Source organism: Onychostoma macrolepis, chromosome 13, assembly GCF_012432095.1.
Source record: "Onychostoma macrolepis isolate SWU-2019 chromosome 13, ASM1243209v1, whole genome shotgun sequence".
Lineage (NCBI taxonomy): Eukaryota > Metazoa > Chordata > Actinopteri > Cypriniformes > Cyprinidae > Onychostoma > Onychostoma macrolepis.
This window is the reverse complement of record NC_081167.1, coordinates 23,880,993-23,899,967: the sequence shown is the minus strand read 5'-3', so window position 1 is coordinate 23,899,967 and position 18,975 is coordinate 23,880,993. Positions and strand designations below refer to the sequence as shown.

The 18,975-nt window shown below is 36.6% G+C and overlaps 1 protein-coding gene across 1 annotated transcript in view; it reads left to right on the top strand.

The window, feature by feature from the left end:
* The first annotated feature begins 5,299 nt into the window (after positions 1-5,299).
* Positions 5,300-18,975, top strand: part of eys (eyes shut homolog) — a 209,067-nt gene continuing 195,391 nt past the window's right edge. Inside the window, exons 1-5 of the mRNA XM_058795808.1 lie at positions 5,300-6,062; positions 9,403-9,519; positions 13,443-13,645; positions 15,508-15,623; positions 18,314-18,428. Of these exons, the coding sequence (XP_058651791.1) occupies positions 5,300-6,062; positions 9,403-9,519; positions 13,443-13,645; positions 15,508-15,623; positions 18,314-18,428 (1,314 nt within the window). The remainder of the gene's footprint in view (positions 6,063-9,402; positions 9,520-13,442; positions 13,646-15,507; positions 15,624-18,313; positions 18,429-18,975) is intronic.

The following is an 18,975-nucleotide window of genomic DNA, read 5'->3' as shown; positions in this document are numbered from 1 at the left end:
GAAAAAAGCTAGCACAAGCACAATTTTAAAGAAAAACATTTGACAAAAAAAAAAAAGGTTTGAGAGAGAAGATTTAAATTTAGATTTAAATGATAAAACAGTGGATGTACTGTTCAAACTTAAGATAAAAATGGTTTGGACACTTTCTGGTTGTCAGATTCACCAGATTCTGCCCTAACCAGGTTTGACAAGACAGATGTGTCTGTCCACACTGCACAAAAACACAATACAATAAGTCACAAATCACAGCCAACCAGAAGCGTTCTTGCTGTTTGCGCAGCATGAAATGTTTATATTCTAGGAACATGATCATACTGTCAATCACAGACCTCTTATTCAGCTTATCCAATAAGTCACATCCAATGAGAAAGAGTCATCATTATTTGTTATTCTTACCATCATTCACAGATGAAGGCATGGGAATTTTGAAGGCACAGAGATATCTACATAACACTATTCTTTTATCTGCCTTACAAGCCTGAGCAGGACCTGAGGGAGCGAGAGACTCGATCTGATTTAACTCCTCTTTGTGGATAACACGGAGGGATCAGGTTGCAGAAAGTGTGTGAGACAGAGAGGGAATATTTTATTTAGCACTGTCACTTGCTGCTCCTACCTTAGGGAAGCTCAAGCTTTGCTAACATCACACTTGGTCAGATGTGAGATATGAGTGTGTAAGTAACAAAACAAGAGATAGATGAAAACCTCAGCAGGTTTTCACAGCTTTTAGTCCATGTTTGTTAGAGATGAGTGTAGCATTTGAACCAATCAGACACACATTTGTTCATTAGATTTAACAAATCAATTATTCATTAGATTAACAAACAATCACAGACCCCTCACCCAACACCAGACTCTGTGCCTATGTCTGTGAACAATCTCCTGGCCAGGACACCTCAGCCAGATCAGATAAACTTTATGACCTAAAAGTATGTAGAGAGAATCTTCCTCCCTACTCAGTTCTCTCTAAAACCATTAAAACTCCCAATCACCATCGAGTCAGAACATCTTTGGAATTCATCACTGTTCAGACCAAGAAGAACGTCATCGCAAGTCCATAACCTTGAAACCATCAAGACTTTTCATATGAGACTGCATCCAGACACTCGCTAACGACCAAGGCAATGCAAGTATCGTACATTTAACTAAACGAAACAGAGGTTTTGTATAAGCTATAGACCCCGTTATAAATTACGCTGATGGTTTTACTCAGGTGGTTAACTGACTCTTTTCATAGCTTCATTCTCTGGTTTTCCTGATGGTTTCATCCATCAAGTCTCATCTGCCCTTTCCCCATGTATGAGTGATTGTATGTTTGTTTGTTTGTTTAGATTAGTTATGTGTGTTAGTGTTTAGTTAATAAAACTCTTGTGCACAAATTACATGAGTTTCTGATTCTGCCTTGCAAATTAATGTCCCTTTACAATTCCGATACTTGCTATATGCTCTAATGCATTAATATTTAGGAAAGTATTTTCTGTGGCCACAAAAATATCCTTTCTTAGAGTTGATATGAATTTACACGGAATGTTCGCTGGACGAACAGATTAGTTGATGGCAATTGGTTGTACACTCGTTTTTACGGTGCATTGTGGGATTGAATGAGTGCACTCGAGAACGTCCACTATGGTTTCGGATACAGCCTCTAATTACTACCCCCTGCTAACTCCCTCTACCCACATGGCTTTACTTAAGGAAACTTAAAACACCCTAGCACCCCTAGTGGTAAGGAAGTAAATATGACTCGTGAGACCCACTTTCCTGCAGAGTTTAGCTACAACTTGATCAAACTCACCCAACTGTGATTTTCTAATGATCCTGAAGACATTGATTAGCATGCTCAGGTGTGTGTGATTAAGGTTAGAACTAAATTCTGCAGGAAAGAGAATCTCAGATTTGAGGATCCCTGGCTAGGGCTGGGCAATATATTGCATGCGATATGCATGCGCATCTCGTCAGTAAAGCCGGTTCCTTGATTAGCGGTAAATCTCCATCACCTGTTTTCAAATGGAGCGGCATTTAATACACGGAGCCGTAGATCACTGACAAGCTACGCAATATCGCATTTATTATCGCAGATGAATCGCCTTCGATAATAAACGCGATATTGCGTAGCTTGTGCTTTCCCATTTGAAAACAGGTGATGGAGATTTGCCGCTAATCAAGGAACCGGCTTTACTGACGAGATGCGAAAGGTCTCTTTTGGTTTGAGCCATTCCAGTTCAATTGAGTGGCTAAAGAATGGCCAGTCAATGTTAGTATTCTCCTAGTTGCATTACAGGGCTGCTTACACCAAACCTGCATGAGCCCAAAGATACAAAAGTTGCTCTGGGCCTGAACAGGCTGGCCCACACTGGGCCATCATTGGATTAATGTAGGCAGTCCCATAGTGTGGGCTGCTCACAGAGAGCCTGCAGTGAGCCCAAAGCTGTGGGCCTCGCCTGGGCAAGCCCGCACTGGGCCTGTTTAGGTTTGGTGTGGGCTGGCCCTAGTCCACTGTGCCCTAGTCCACTGTGCCTACCTGTTTGTAGGGTTCATCCCGGTTAACATTACTTTTTTGTTTCTGGAAGAAATACGCGCTGAGAGAAATAACCCAGAATTTACCTCACAAAGCGACGTCGCACAGCTGGATCCAGTGAAGAATATCACTCTGATGAGTAGCCTAAGATTACTTGCATCTGTTTTTATTGTGACATAACTTGAACACATTTTACTAGTTAGACTTTACCCAAACTATAATTCTTGACTACATGAATGAAATCAAGTGAAACATTTTGAAATGTGTGTCATTTCATTGTCTAAATGTTTCACAATGCTAGGATTTTTGTTTAATATTTTATAACATATAAAATCACAAGATATAAAAGTAACGTTAGTGTGAGTGTTAACACTATGAATGAATGTTTGGCACCAAGGTGTGTTACTGTTTAATTCTCAGTGTTCAGATCAGTACCAGTACAAACAATGCTGTTCTTCTGAACTTTCTATTCATCAAAAAAAACCTGAAACAAATCTTCTCAGCTGTTTTCAACATAATAATGATAATAATAATAAATGTTTTTTTGAGCAGCAAATCAGAATATTAGAATGATTTCTGAAGGATCATGTGACTGGAGTAATGATGCTAAAAAGTCAGCTTTGATTGTTCCTAATAAACTGTTTAATTGCACTCGCAAGTGAATCTTAGGTTATTTTGTGTGATAGCTAAATATATTCTTAATAAACTACAAACAAAAAATATATAAATTTATTTTGTCCTCACATTCTTTCTTGTAACTCTTCCCTCTCAGTCACATACCTGTCTGAATGGCTCATTATGCAGATCATTATGTGTCTTCTCAGGTGTTAATCACAGCATTAATGATAGTTCACGCCCTCTCGCATAGACCCTTTCTACTCAAAAAGTGTCTTAGAAAATGTAAATCAATATATTGTTTTCTGTGAGCGAGTAAACAAGATGATTTTCATATCATTTTGAAGCAAAACCTCTAGGCTACAAGATCCAGTTCTCAAAAGTCTTGTGAACAAATGTTCTGTATGTGTTTTATGGCCTTATTTCAGTGACTTCGAAATTTTAGTTTTTCACTAACCACGCATAAACGTTGCTTTCTCAAAAGCACAGTCATGTACATAAATGCTGCTAACATATGTTTAGAGTGTTATTAGATTTTAGCCATTTATATTTTATTAAAGCCACTTAAAAAAAAGCACAAATGTCATGTCAAAACTTCTCCAGGCCCCCAAAACACCCTCAGAGGGTGGATATATAAAATTAATATATCACACAAAAATGGAAATTCTGCTATTTCAGAAATTTCATAACAACATTTAACAACATTTTTCTGTTAAAATCAATTAAAATAAAGGCAAATGCAATTTCATTTCAGTCTACACAACTAGGAAAAGTGGGTGCATCACACCTGACAGAAACCTCAGTGACTATGACAAGTGGAGCAGCCAGTTACTGCCCTCCTTGCCACTCGCGGTGAGAGATTTGAGGGCAATGTTTCTTCCAGGCAAGCAGTCCAAGATTGAGAGCACACAGGAAAGGAGAGTCAAATGTGACTGCTCATTAGTTTGACTAGCCTCATGCAGGCAGGTAGAGCAGAGAGCTGGCCATTTTACTGAAGTTGATTCCCTGGGGGCAGAGCGATGCCAAGCTGTGGGAGAAATCCATGGTTCTGCAGGGTTGTGAAAGAGGCCTGAAACTACATTTAAAGCTTGAGCCACTCAATGCATGTCATATTCGCTGGAGGTTTCTTATTTTGTATTCTATGCACAAGTTCCTTATTTATCCAGTTTTACAACTAATGCAGATGCTTTTTAGTCATCCACAGGAGCTATGCCTACAAGTTAAAGGAATAACTCACCCAAAAATAACAATTATGCCATTATTTACTCACCCTCATGTTATTCCAAACCTGTATGCTGTTATTTTTTTCTGTGGAAGACAAAAGTTTTAAGCTTAAAAGAATTAAGCTCCTGTTCATACAACAGTTCAGAATAACCACGTTTTTCCTGATGTGACTGCATTCTGATGAACATTCAGTTGGTTTCTGTTGTTAATTTTTAAACTTAATATTGTCAAAATGTACAGATTGCTTTGTTTAGTTTGCTAACTGAATCTTTTGACTGAATCATATTTTGAAGTTTGCAGTCTGTACTGAATGTGATACAATTAAAAAAGGTCCTGTTGTCATGATATATCAAATATTGTTTCCTGGTCCAAGCCTCTACTCCATTTCAAGTGAGAATACTATCTCAACAGCTGCTTATAAGCATTATTCTTTTATAAAACAATCTTTTAAAAATCAGTTTACGCTACAGTCTTCTGACTCATGGTGTTCCAGACACCAATATTTTAATGATTCAGAAGATATGAATCATTGTGGCCAGTGGAGATTTCAGTAGATGTATACTCAATAGGTTACAATGATGACTGTTCAGTAGTACTACAGCACACCGTAAGTCTATAGCACCATTTGTTGTTTTCTTTTGAAATTTGATAGAGCGTTTGCACCCGGAAACTGTGACGGGTAATATCAGAATTTAAATTTTTATGTAAAATAGTCCTATAGCGCTATATGTAACTTTGAGATATTTCTGTTTTTCAATTTTCAAGGCAGTAATCATGCTATTTTTGCAACATGCTACATTATTGGATTGTATTTGCTTACAAACATCTACATGCTTGTTTTCCAATCAAAACCTACAGTTCAGCGTTCCAGAAAAGCATCTGGCTCAAGAAACGCATCAAGTGGCTAAATAAAGAAAGAGTCAAGATTGAGGAAAGACAAAAATGAGAAACCCGGACCTAGTTATCATTGCCTTGCTGTTCAGCTGTGTAATAGATGGTACCGTCTACAGCCAGGTAACCTGCCGCAGAGCCACGTCTCGTGAATGGCACACTCAGCCAAAGAACATCAGCGTGAGGTGGACCCTCATGGAGAACACCTGCAGCAGCTTGACCCAGTGCTGGAATAGACAAACAGAAACAAATGGACGCTTGTGGACAAGTGGGCCATATCACTTTCCTCAGCTTTGCCCACTGGAATTTCAACTTGGAGATGTGATGTTTGTTTCTGCTGACAGAAAGTTGGAACAATATGGTGTCCACCTAATCAATGTGTCCAAAGATGAGTTTGAAAACTGCTTGATTTTAGAGCCACAAAAGGAGCAGTTGGTGTTTTCCAACAGTATTAATGGCACTTTCCAAGTGGAATCGAAATGGCTGACATCTGGTATGAATTACTTCACGGTCATTCATAGAGGTAGTAGTCTTCTGTGTAGGCTTGGCCTACGCATTGCACTTCTGGTAAAGCCTAAGTACTGCCAGAGCTCACCTCTTCTCCGTCTGTGTTCGGGAAATGGTGAATGCAGAACTACATTTAAAGATGATTCATTTAGCTGTCAGTGCCACAAACACTTTTCAGGACATTATTGCGAGAACACTGATGGATGCTATGAACAGCCATGCTTAAATGGAGGCACCTGCCTGAGCAAGAGAACAGCCTACACAGATTTCCCACCTTATGAATGTCTTTGCCCAGCTCCATTTACAGGTGAGGAACTCTAATTTTCCAAAAATAACATGTGTCTGTTATTTAATACACCTTTTGCAACTTAAAGGCATATTGTGAGCTCAGTGCAAGTTACGCTCAATTGACAGCTTTTATTGCATTAAGCAAAACTTGCAGTTAGAATTATGCACCTACAATGTAAGTACTCATGAGTTGGAATTTAACTTAAACGAAGTGTCTATTTACACTAAGTGCAAATAGCCCGCCTATTTGCACTAACTCCACCCACAAATGTGTGAATGGGCTAGTCAACATTACAAAAGATGGATGATCACCAGCTCCAGTAGCACAGCGGTTGCACTCCTTTTGACGTGATCGACCCGTGTTCAAATCCGCCTTTTGGCGAACTTTTTTCTCCCTTTTCAAATTTCATATCGCATCAGAAAAGCATTTATTTTCAATAAAAATGAAGGAAATAATCCAAAAGTTGAAAATAAAGTATTGGGTAGGGTTAGGGTAGGTGTAGGGAGGGCTTTATTGTCCCAATAAGGTGGCATCATTTAATAATTTGAATTAAAATTAGAATGTACACTCAATAAGTTATAACTGCATACTGTTTTATAATGTACTACAATACTGAGGTGCAGATAATTGCAATTATTTGCAATAAGTAGTATAAATAGCAGACAATCCTGCTATTTTAACATAGTGTAAATAGAATCTATAGCTATTTGCACTTAGTGTAAATAGCATATCACTTAGAAATACTGCTATTTTCACTTTGTGTAAATAGCCTCCATCGCTATTTACACTTAGAGTAGATAGCATCTATTGCTAAGAAAATATGCTGTTTTCACTTTGTGTAAATAGCATCTAATTGCTATTAACACTTAGTGTAAACAGCATCTATTGCTATTTACACTTAGTGCAAATAGCCGCTGCCTAAATTAAATTGGCTACACTCCACAGAAAGTTGGAAAGACAGGAAGAATAATTTATGAATGCCAATTTTATAAAAAATTAAGCACATGTAATGCATTCTAGAAAATTCAATTTTCTTTAACCCTGGTCCACAAATGTTAAATGATTAAATATGATGAAATACATGTAATACCTTTCAACCTTTAAACCTCCAATTTTGAATTTCTTACATTCAAAATCCAATTCTGATTTCTGTTTGCTGATTTAAATCAAATTTAGGAAATTAAAAGGTATTTTTAATTAAATTATGAATGGTGCACGACACTGTTTATTTCCATTGAAAATGCTTTGCTATAACCCGTAATTTTTGCTTTTTAAAAAAATAATTAATATGGGACAAGTCAAAAATATTTTATTTTGTAATAAACATTATGCCACAATGCTGCCGACTGAGCTTAATGCTAGCTTTACTTCCCTTTAACGCAGAGTCCATTATGATTCCATGCTGACCTTTCAATCATAATGGATGGGGGGAGGTTTAATGGGTGTCCACCCACCTACAGAGAACAGCCTAGTTTCTTTAAAGACACTTATTTATTATTTATCTGTCATAATTGCAAGTGTTCTACATTTAGCATTGTGCAATTATTTCAGAACTAGAGTCCCTATGGACCATTTATTTGAATAAGCATTTTAAAAATGATTTTATCCCCCCACCCCCATCTCTTTAGTTCTCTAATCATGGTAATTATTCTCATATGTTTTGTGCCACCTGAAAGCATCCTTTAATTGCGCGATACTTTATAGTTTTCCTCCTCCTACCATTTAATTTTCTTCTCCCAGTCTTGCTTGTCAATAAAATCGGCATCCAAATGTTGTTTAAATGTTGGTCTCTTGGTGAGCACCAAGGAGAGTAGAGTATTCATAGTGGTGTAATGTTGTCATACTAGCTAATGTGGTTTGTTTTTATGTCTACTGAATAATTCATTGTACTTCTGTTAGAAGCACTGGAGGCGTTCCTTTGAGACCGCTGGGTAACATGCTATCACAACTAGGCCAGTGTGATCTGAGTCACATTAAAGCAGAGAACCGAAATTGATCACAGTTGGTAAATATATATAATAATAACCAAGTCATTCACTCCATCTTCAACTCCAAGACGTTAATATTTTGAATACATGCCTTTCCCTTACACAATTTGTTTATATATATATATATACTTTTTTTATTTTTTAATGGATTACAACATAATATAATAATATAATGACATAATAACCTCCTGCCACAATTCTAGGAGTGCCATCTTATGCCAAAATAGGCCTAAATAAAATAAAATAAATAATAATACTATAAGCATAAAATATGCCTGGTTGACATAAGATTTTGTGCCATCTAGTAAAGAGAAAATATAGATTAATACACTGACTGTTATGATTGGCTAACCTTTTTTTCTCACATGACATTAAAAAAATGTTTACTTACCACTGATCTATATAGATCAGTATTACTTACGCCAAGCCCTCATCATTAAATAACATCATCTTTGCTCATGATATGATCACTTTAAAACTACTTAATCAAAAAACAAAGCAAAAAAGGAAAAATGTGTCATTATTTCGTTCCAAGATCCTTGCTGTATCCTTTTCTTTCTTCCTTGAAACATGAGAGTAGGCAGAACGGCCTTCTGTGAAAGTGGATTGATTTTAAATGTCGAGGGGAAAATCATAAAAGTTGTCCCAAAGGAATGGTCTTCTGAAACGATGTGAATGTTTGTGGGAGTAACAGAATGAAATTTAAGTGTCAATTTTCAACTCTTGCGTTGCGGTCAAATCATTGACGTTCAATTCAAAAATTGCACCTTTGGAGCCAGGGCTTTTGTGCACTCACTGCAAACAGCATTGGTTCACGTGTGTCACATGACCAATTGCTTCGGGCGCGTTTTAAAAACGCTGTAATGTTTGAGAACGACAACAGATAGCAATGTTATCTGTAAAAGAAAAAGCTTAAATTTTACTCTCCTCCTCACACGGTACTATCTATGAATTAAGGGGGCTTGGGATGTTGTTTACCATTTTATAGACTACTTTTACGACACTTTTTGTGTTTTACCGAGCTTGGCATTTAATCCCCTTCCACTTTCCTTGTATAGCAAATACAAAATGCCTGGATAATACCGTAATACTGCATTGGAGCATTTACTTCTTTAATATTTGTTGATATTTACAATGTTTGCTTTATAAACCATACTGCACTATTTAAAGTTTAGTAAAGTTAATATTTCTGTAGTTATATTACTAAAGGTAATATGGCGTTATTGAATGGATTGCAGAAAAGCAGCAATCTCTCTAGAAATCTTTCACATTGTTATATAACAGGTTTTTTTTACATCAGACATGTCAAGAATCACATAATGTACTGAATAAATATGCATGAATTCAATGTAATGTATATATTTTCATAGGTGTCAACTGCTCTGAAATCATTGGACATCAAAATTGCAGTAAAGGGTGCAAAGAAGGAGCTTGTGTACAAGTCTCATCAACTTCCTACAGATGTGAATGTTTCACAGGATATACAGGCAAGTATGATTACAGTTTTTGCTTAAAATCAAAAACATTCAGTTAGAAGTCTGTTTTAGAAAGCCACTGCAAATTATGCACTTCACAATAGAGCGATATTTCTTCTGAGGTCCAGTAATGGATGTTTAATTTTTTACTGTTTGGCTTCATTTGACTCATTATGTTTTGATAATGAGTCATGTGATTAATGAAGGGTCATTTTGGGTGCCTTCACAATAGCAGCGCAATTATGCAAACTCAAATCTGAGTGAGGCTTTTTCTATCTCTGCTCACATTAAGCTGTCTTTCCTAAGTGAAGAAGCAGATTTGAAAAATGGACAAATGAAGCCTTCATATAAGAAAGTCTTCAGAAGATTCTTGGTGCATAAATTGCCAATTATTTAATAAAGGCTTTGGCTGTGGCTTATTTGAGTTATATGCTCCGATTGATAAAACTCATGAATGGGGCCTTTCCTGTAGAAAAGAGACTGAAATAAACAATTTATGCTCCTGTGTCCTTCCCAGTCTGTTTATAAGGCACGACCATGACATGCTTTTGGAAAGTAATGAGTCTCATTTGCTTCTGTAAAACCATTGCTGGGCTAATGAGCATATCACCCACAAATGTGTAACAAAAGTTTCTCCGTCCCTGGGGTGTTCCTGATAATAACATCATGATGAAGTCTCCAGTCTGAGGTCCAGGTGGCCTTTGCTTGTTGATTAATTGAATTTTGTGTAGCAGCAGTTTGTTCAAGCAGATAGCAGCCTTTAATGTCATGCCTACAGCTTTAATGCGGAAGAAAAATCTCCAGTTTGTCTGACACAGATTTAGGACTATCACAGTTTATGATGAGTTTCCACTTGAGATTCACCACTCACAGTAAAACGGCAGTCTGCATCACGAAAACTGGCCTCTTTTGAGAATACCATCAGCTTCAGTGTTTAAAAAAAAATCTAATATTATTTTTCAAGGGTCTCTAATGCTTTCAGACAGGCAGCATCTTTTTTGAGGATCTGACTCAAATCCTTTTAGTTGTTTGTAAGTAGCAATGTCATGTTTGCCAACCTGATCCACACCACATAATTAAAAAAAAAAAAAAAAAAGGTCAAATTGGTTAGGAAAGATTTTAAGTTTATTATTTATTAATACATATTTATTATCATATACATTATACACATTTTCTTCATGCTGTTCACTTTATTTAAACAATTTATTTTGATTTAGCACCACTGTATCAAGTGGTGCATCAAACATGATCGCTTCATGTTAAGTTGACTTAACAGATACTCTTTGGCGTAACACTGTGTTTACATTTTCAATCAAGTAACTCAATCAAAAAAGGCAGTCAAAAAAATGAATATTGCTGCTGCTTCAGTTTATTTAAGGAAAACAAGACAATTATTCACCCAATTATTGAAAAGTGAATATACATGAATGTGTAAATACAGTTAAGCTAATAAGTTAATAATTAATAATAATAATAATTAATACAGTTAAGCTACATAATGATTATGTTGTATGATTTTAGCGTTACACAGCTTAAGAGTTCAGCACTGCGGTAAAATGTGACAGCTTTGAGTACCTTCATGTTTGCTTGAGTGTAAAGTTCACTTTTGGACATTAATTCTTTCTGAAGTATTCAAAAAATCTTACAATGCTGGCAGGGTTTTGAGAATAAATTATTTGCATCTGATTTGCCTTTACCGCAGCTTCATTTTACTAATGATTCAGATCAATCAGACAGAACTGTTGCGCTTTGACGTCAGTACATCAACACGGTCTCTCACATATTCTTGGAGCACCTTGTAAGGAAGTGAAAATAACTGGTCTCCAGTTCTGCTCTGTTTGGGCCCCCTGTGGGGCCAGCAGCTCTCTGACTTTGCCCAAGCTGTCACCCCATTAATCATAGTGAAGTTAACGGCTGGCCCGGTACCGACTGCCCTTACAGACCAGAGCCTACACGCACATAATAATGAGCCCCACACGTGGGACATTTCAAATGAGATTTTCTTTTGATTCCACTCTCCTGTGTACCTTATTCAGACTGCCAGGGGTGTTTGTATCCGCATGTTACAGAATTAATAGGATATGCCCTATTGGATACACTATTAATTTTGCTATTCACCTGCCCCATGGTTTTTGTGGAAATTCAAATGGTGTAATTGTCTTGTTTCTGAGTGGTTTTAATAGGTTGGCTTCTGATTTGGCTGGGTGATATCTCAAGGTAGTGCACAGCAGGGTGTCACGATCCGTTTCATATCACTGCTTTTTATGATTTTCATCAACCTTCATGAAGTCATCTGCCTTTATCAAACATTGAATCATGTACCTATATGATGCATTACTATTTCAAAGACCTGCGAGGAAGGGTTGCCAGTCAAAGATAGTTCTTGTGGAAAAATAAAATAACATGTTGAGCTTGGAGTTTTTATAATGTCAAGAGCTTTTCATTTTCAATTTCCCACTGTGGATCCCAGAGAAACACTGCAGAGAGACGTACAGTTAGACTGACGCCCAATGGTGTGTCCTCAAAAGCAGTTGGGCGCCTCTGGGACTGATGACCTTTGTATCATCCTGTGAGCTTAACACGCTAGAATATGCTTTAAAAAACTGAACGGCAGAAGGAAAGGAAAACACAGTAACAAGGAAGATAAATGAGTTAGCTCCTGCTGAGGAACATGGAGGGAAAAAAAGAAAAAGCAAACAGAGCACCACTAGGGAATAAAATCAAATCATGTTCACCTTGAACCTACAGTGCTGCATAGTCAAGTCTAAATTTAACCTGCGGGGAGCGGAAATCAGACTGATGTTCCAATCCACGGTTACCTTAGAGGAACCGGCAGCCTAGATGTTCTCGGTCCAAAGCCTTCAGCCTGTTTGACTGGGTTGTTCGGTTCAGGGAAGATGGGGACTTAATTTAGACCCTTGAACCTCCACATTAGTGAAGCATTGAGAAAAGTTGGAGGGGGAGGGGGGTGGGGGCAATATGAGCTTTATGTTCTCATTTTTCATCAGACCAAATGAGAGTCGTGGGACGCCACGCTGAGACTCTCAGTACTGTTGATACGCTGGAGCAATTGTCCGCTGTCATTGCAGTCGTAAAGTTTGAACATTTGTTCTCACTAAGCAGTCAGAAGCTAATAGTTATTATGAAGATGATTTGGAAGCTAAAGAGCAGCTGTGTTAAATCAGACTAGTAATGTGTTTTTTTTAAAAAAGCATGATTCTTTCCACAATTGCATTTTTCTTTAATTTCTTTAATTTTCTTAAAAGCCCTATCAGAAACCGGTAGTGCCAGAATAGGCACTGGTAAACAGAATAACATACTTTAATAAAATAACTAATGATATTCAGCTAAACAAAAGATCCCAAGAGGGAATGTGCTATTGAAAATCCCAATCTGTCTGTGATTTGATCTTTGACGCAAACCTAGCATAAGTAAAGACAAACCTAATAAAGAAAAGGTGAAGCAAAAGTAAAGAAAAGCTTAAATCAAAGTACATAAACAAACCCTGACACAAAATTTCAGGTATAATTTTAGCATTTACACAAAGTTTTCCCACAAGTGAGTTGTTGCTATGCTACAAAGTAACAATGTTGCACTGTAATAAATTGCCCTGGAATTTGATGGATTTACAAATGTGTTATCATAATAACAGAATAGTTGCATTGTGTTGCATAGAACTGTTGTAAAAATTAAAATAACAGGAAGAACTGGCAAATAAACACATTACACACACACACACACACACACAAGACAAAAATGCAGACGAATCTTGATTTCATCAGTGTGATTTAATGCACAAATGCATGCGTACACACAGTTAGCGAATTAGACCCAGTGTCTAAATCAGAAATGCTTTGACAGAACCATGTGTTTTTATTCATTTTAATTATGATCATTTTATAGTCATTAATTCTCAATAAATGCTTTCATTGCAGGTACTTACTGTGAGCGAAAGAGGCTCCTCTGCGATTCAAACCCATGCTGGAATGATGGTCGCTGTGAGGAGACTGCTAATGAATATGTTTGCACATGCCCAGGGGGTTTCACAGGCCTCAACTGTGAGACCACCACTGAGGCTGACAGCTACTGCAAGTCTAACGGATGTCAACTGGACGAAGCTTGCACCACAGACAAACTTGTGAGGCCTTTTCCTTTTTTTTTTTTTCTTCTTACATTGCTCATAATGATGTTTATATTTTATTTTATTTTTTGCCTGAGAGAATGTGATTAATTTGAAATGCCACATGCAAATTTATGTGACACTCCTGAAGCAGATCATCCTGTGTCATGTTGAAGGTTACAATAACCATTAATAATTGTTTTGATAGCAGAATGGGTATGGCATATGTAACATTTTTTTTTTTTTGATTGGACTTGAACAAGCTGTTGCATATTCCGTATAGAACAAAAAATGGAATTATGGGACATTTCTGCCATGTTCACTTAGAAATGTTTCCCTGGATTGTTACAGTTACAGTCTGCTGCTCGTGAGCCATTACTGTAATGAAGAGATGAATTTAGAAGAAAGTGGGCCAGTGGCAGACTAATTGTCTGATGTGACCTTCATTTACTCGGTAGTGAAATTCAGCACATAGGCCTGTCCGTAGCAGATTCTCATGAGATTCTTTAACCATTTGAGAGCATGGACAGTAAAGATAGACTTTAATCTCTCTCTAACACACATACACACACTCAGACACATTAAATTGATTTGTTTGACATTGATTTGGTCTGTCTGAGACATCCTCCTAAGAGAGCTCATCTGTATGAAAATGAAATAATCCTTCACGCCGCTCTAGAACTGCACCGATGCTTATATCAGTGGGAGTCTCTGTCTTTCATCTGGGATTGTTCTCTGCTTCTATTACTCATTTTTGAACGACTGAGTCAGAAATGTTATCGATGTCAGGATCGGTTAGTGCAAGTCGGAGAGCAGAACTTGCTAATGACTTGTCTATTGTACTGCTTTTTCAGCTCTAGATGCCCCAGTGCTGTTTATTTCCTTGTTTTTTCATGATCAGTTAAAAAAAAAAAAAAAAAAAAAAGTCCCTAATTTAGTTTGTCCTGTAGGCAGATGTCCAAGGTTAACAACAGGGTGTCTGTGCTGTTGCCAGTGCCTGTGTCCAACCTAGTCCTGTATTGCACATTTCCTACAAAATATAGGTGGTTCTGTTGGTCTCTAGCTAGGAAGTGGTAATGTCAGTATTTGCGGAACAGGATACCAACTCAAAACACAAAATAAATCACTCCCGCTTTAATCAAGTCTGTTTATACTTCAAACAAGTTCATGGGCTGTTACTTTTTTGTCTTACCGTACCGCTATGCAGTCCATTATTTTATATGAAATTAAATGATTTCATTAACAATATATATATACAATATAATATAATATAATCACTTTTATTTTACGTCAGCCCATTACATCAAGGCCAACTTGTGATGGTGTAAAACTAAATAAATTACTTGGAATGTTTAAATTTGTTATCAAAACTACACTGTAAAAAAAAAAAAAAAAAAAAAGTTGAGCCAACTTAAAATTTTAAGGCAGCCAGCTTCAGCAGATTTTTGAGTTTGCTCAACTTATTTTTGTGGGAGATTCTCAAATTTGTGTTGTATTAACTTAAAATGACAAGTTGAGAAAACTCAAAAATCTGCTGAAGCTGGTTGCCTTAAAATTTTAAGTTGGCTCAACTTTTTTTTTTTTTACAGTGTAGGAGTAAGACTCATAAATAAAGACTATGATGCACTATGTTTGTTTATGGCTGGGTTACATAGCCGGTTACTGTGTTTGGCTTTCAAATTACTGGAAACGTGAGTTTGCAGATCTCCTGGGACGAGCCCCTGCTCTGGCCAGGCGCCAACTCTATTTTGGTGGAAAAGTGTTAAGTGATGCAAATATAGGGTGTTCAAGCTCACCTTAGTGTGTGATTAGATTTAAGCATGTTTCTCCACTTGACATGTAACTAACCCTCCTTGGGCTGTTCTTTTTCTTTGATACAGAATTCCACATGTATTTGCGCAGACTTGGAATGTTCGGAGCAGGCGGAGGTGTGTGGCACTTTGCCCTGTCTCAACAGTGGCATCTGTATAGTTCAGAATGGCCAGTATCATTGCAGGTAAGAATACATAAAGACATATTAGGTCAGATCAATAGGATTGGCATTTCTGGAATTGTGGAATCCAGACATAAAAACAGAATTTACAGTATAACGTGGGATGTGACAAATTTCGGATAAATAAATAAAAAGTAGGTCAGTACACTTAAATCAAGACTCGATATGGTCTAGCGCAGGGGTCACCAAACTTGTTTCTGGAGCGCCGGTGTCCTGCAGAGTTTAGCTCCAACCCTACTCAAACACACCTGAACCAGCTAATCAAGGTCTTTCTTGGTATATTTGAAACATCAAGGCAGGTGTGTTGAGGCAAGTTGGAGCTAAACTCTGCTTTGATTTACCTTGAAGAAATGTAATACTTATTAAACAAATATTATTAAAACATTATTTTTTTAAGGAATGTTTAGCAGAAAAATTATTTACCAGAATTTATTTAGTAGAAACATTTAAATACACAACACAGTATTTCTGCAAAAAAATAAAATAAAATAATAATAATAATAGATTATTTTTTTTAATAAAAATCAATTAACTAGAGATGCTTTTGATTATTACAATTTAATGAAACTATTAAAATGGAATCCAGAAAATTAATAAAAAACACAGAATTTGGTAAAAATGAAACTGAATTTGAGAGAAAAAAAAACATTTCATTGGTCCTTAAAAATGTCTTTTTTTTTTACTTTTAATAAAACACCATTAAATTGTGTGAATTTATGATTTTAATTAATTAGACATGACTTTTGATTAATACAATTCAATATAACTATTAAAATAGAGTGTAAAAAAGAATTAGGAAAATTTGGGATATAAATGGAAACTTTAGTGCATGTTATTGCAGTGTCAGAGTTGTGGTGGTCTATTTTAATGTCCATGTTGTGATCTTATTTTCAAGGTTGATATATTGCTCTTAGCTGTGTTTATGGTTCGTTGCCTTCATAGATCTGAGGTGCATGTTGTTAATTAGTCTTGTTAACCTGTTTGTCTTGTGTGTGTTCGACTTTATGCGATTCTGCACAGACCAATCTACATCCGATTTGAACAAGTGCATGTCTATGAAAAATTTTGTCTGGCTTGAGACAGTGCCACTTCCACGATACTGTGACATAAGCCATTGAAGTACAGAGAGAGCAATTCGGGTACAGCCGGCTTGCTCAGTCAGTGCAGCTTCTCCAGAGCGACTGTACAAACTCTGATGATGACACAGCTATTTCACGATTGGCCAGACTCAGTGATGACAACGATAAAGTGCGTTTCATGTTTATTCTGACACCTTCAGTTCCCCAAATGCTCCTAAATCAGGGTTTGTATAAAAGTAGGATTTTTTTTCATGTACTCTTAATGCTGTATTGTGTCATGCTTATCAAAATAAAACAGATTAACAATATAGAACATACTTTAATGGTATTTAAATACCAATTTGCTGAACTTTATTCTTTTACATACAGGCACTGTTTCTACTTGCTGCAAAAGACTAAAATACCTGGTCTTGTCTTCTGTAGACTTGTTTGGTTGGTTAGTCTTGTTTATATTTCAGTGATTCTAAATCATTTCCACTTTAAGTTCCTTGCCCCATGTATTCTGGGATGCACTTTACAGAAATAAATAGTAAGTGAATAGGATTTCACACTGATTTGTTTTTTTGTTTTTTTTACATTGTCTTGTGTGACCTCACATGCCTAGAGGCCTGTAATCTAGAAAAATAGCCAGTCAGAAATATTTTCCTTCTGAACCATTTTGTGCCTTTGGGTTTGATGACATGTCTTTGACCAATCATGTATAGTATATTTTCATAGTTTGTTAATTAAAGATATTCATTTTACTTTGATCAATTGCTTTGTGATGAAACTCCCATTTCGTACTGCTGAATATCATGTATGCTGTGATTGTGTGTTTCTTCTGGTATATGATTTTACCGGCCAGAAATAGAAATACGGTCTGTAGACAGTGAAATGTTCATTAAATTTCCAGTGGTAAGGTTCAATATTCAGGCTGTGACAGCTTTTGAATTACTTCCTGCTGATAATGAGGGAATCCGCTACAGTTTTGGCTGCTTTATGAGTTCTTCCAGTCCTTGGGGGGTTCATAGCTATGTCTTCTCTTGCTCCTGCTCATCTTTCTAGTTTTTATTAGCAAAGATCACTTGAATCAATACATCTGATGGCCCCTCTGACTAAATGACAAACGGAAGATAAGATAGGGATTGAAAGGGGAAAAATGAATTAAAAATAGAGGAAAAAGCATGACTAGAGGATGATAGTGAGTGTGTGTGTGTAAAGAGAAGAAGAGATAAAAGCAATAGCATTTGGTCACCTGGGAGTCTGTGTTAATAATTGAGTGATCTTGCCTATGTGTGACAGAATAAGATCTCTGAAGTCTTATCACAGCAGAAGGAAGGCTAAGATCTGACTAAGGCCAAAGAAACAAGAGGACATTCTCTATTTATGAAGCATGTGTGCCAGAGGTTGAACATTTAAAAGACATGCCTGTCATGCGTTTGCTTAAAGGATCTTTGAATATTCCACAAATGTCACCAAGAAGCGTGACGGTCATTATGAGACACCTGTGACATCTAAAAACAGCAGTAAAGTGTCTGCATTTCATTATATCATCAGTGATTGTTACTCTGGGTCATTTTTACTCTTAGAAGTCTATTTTTATATGTGGCTACAGTTAATGTCATCTTCTTGCAGATGCCGACAAGGTTTTTCCGGAAAGAACTGTGAAGAAATAATTGACTTCTGCAAGCTGCTCAATATTAACTGCCTGAATGAGGGATTGTGTCTCAGCCTAGTTGGAGGATATAATGTAAGTAACCTATTTTTTTGAATGGTTAATTTGTATGATAAAATACATGAAAAATTAATTTCAGATAGTGTACATTTCTTATATTACTCCATTATAGAGAAGGTCAATCAGAAAACTTAGAATAAATGTATATTCTTTGGAAATGCAAGAAATGTTGGGGGAGAAATGAGCTCTCTCTATATACAGTATATATAGTTAGATTTTGTTCCTTTGATTTCCTACCCAGAATGACAATGCAAATAATCATCCCAACAAAATCTCTCCTCATCTTAGTGGCTAATGCACGTCTATTATTTTATAAGAGTTCTCAGTCTTGCAGTCACATTATAGTATCCTTGATTTATGCTTGTGTCTCAAGGTTTCAGCCATCCTCTTCTATTTCAATATCATCTTTCTGTCACTCCCATCAACAGATCTGCTCTTTGAGTGATGTGTCACAGTTATATACTGTCGATTGATGCAGTCGCATCTGTTTTTGTTATGAAGTGCTCTAGAATATGTGCTTCACATGAATTGATTTACTTCAAGTGCAATTTGTTAAACTATC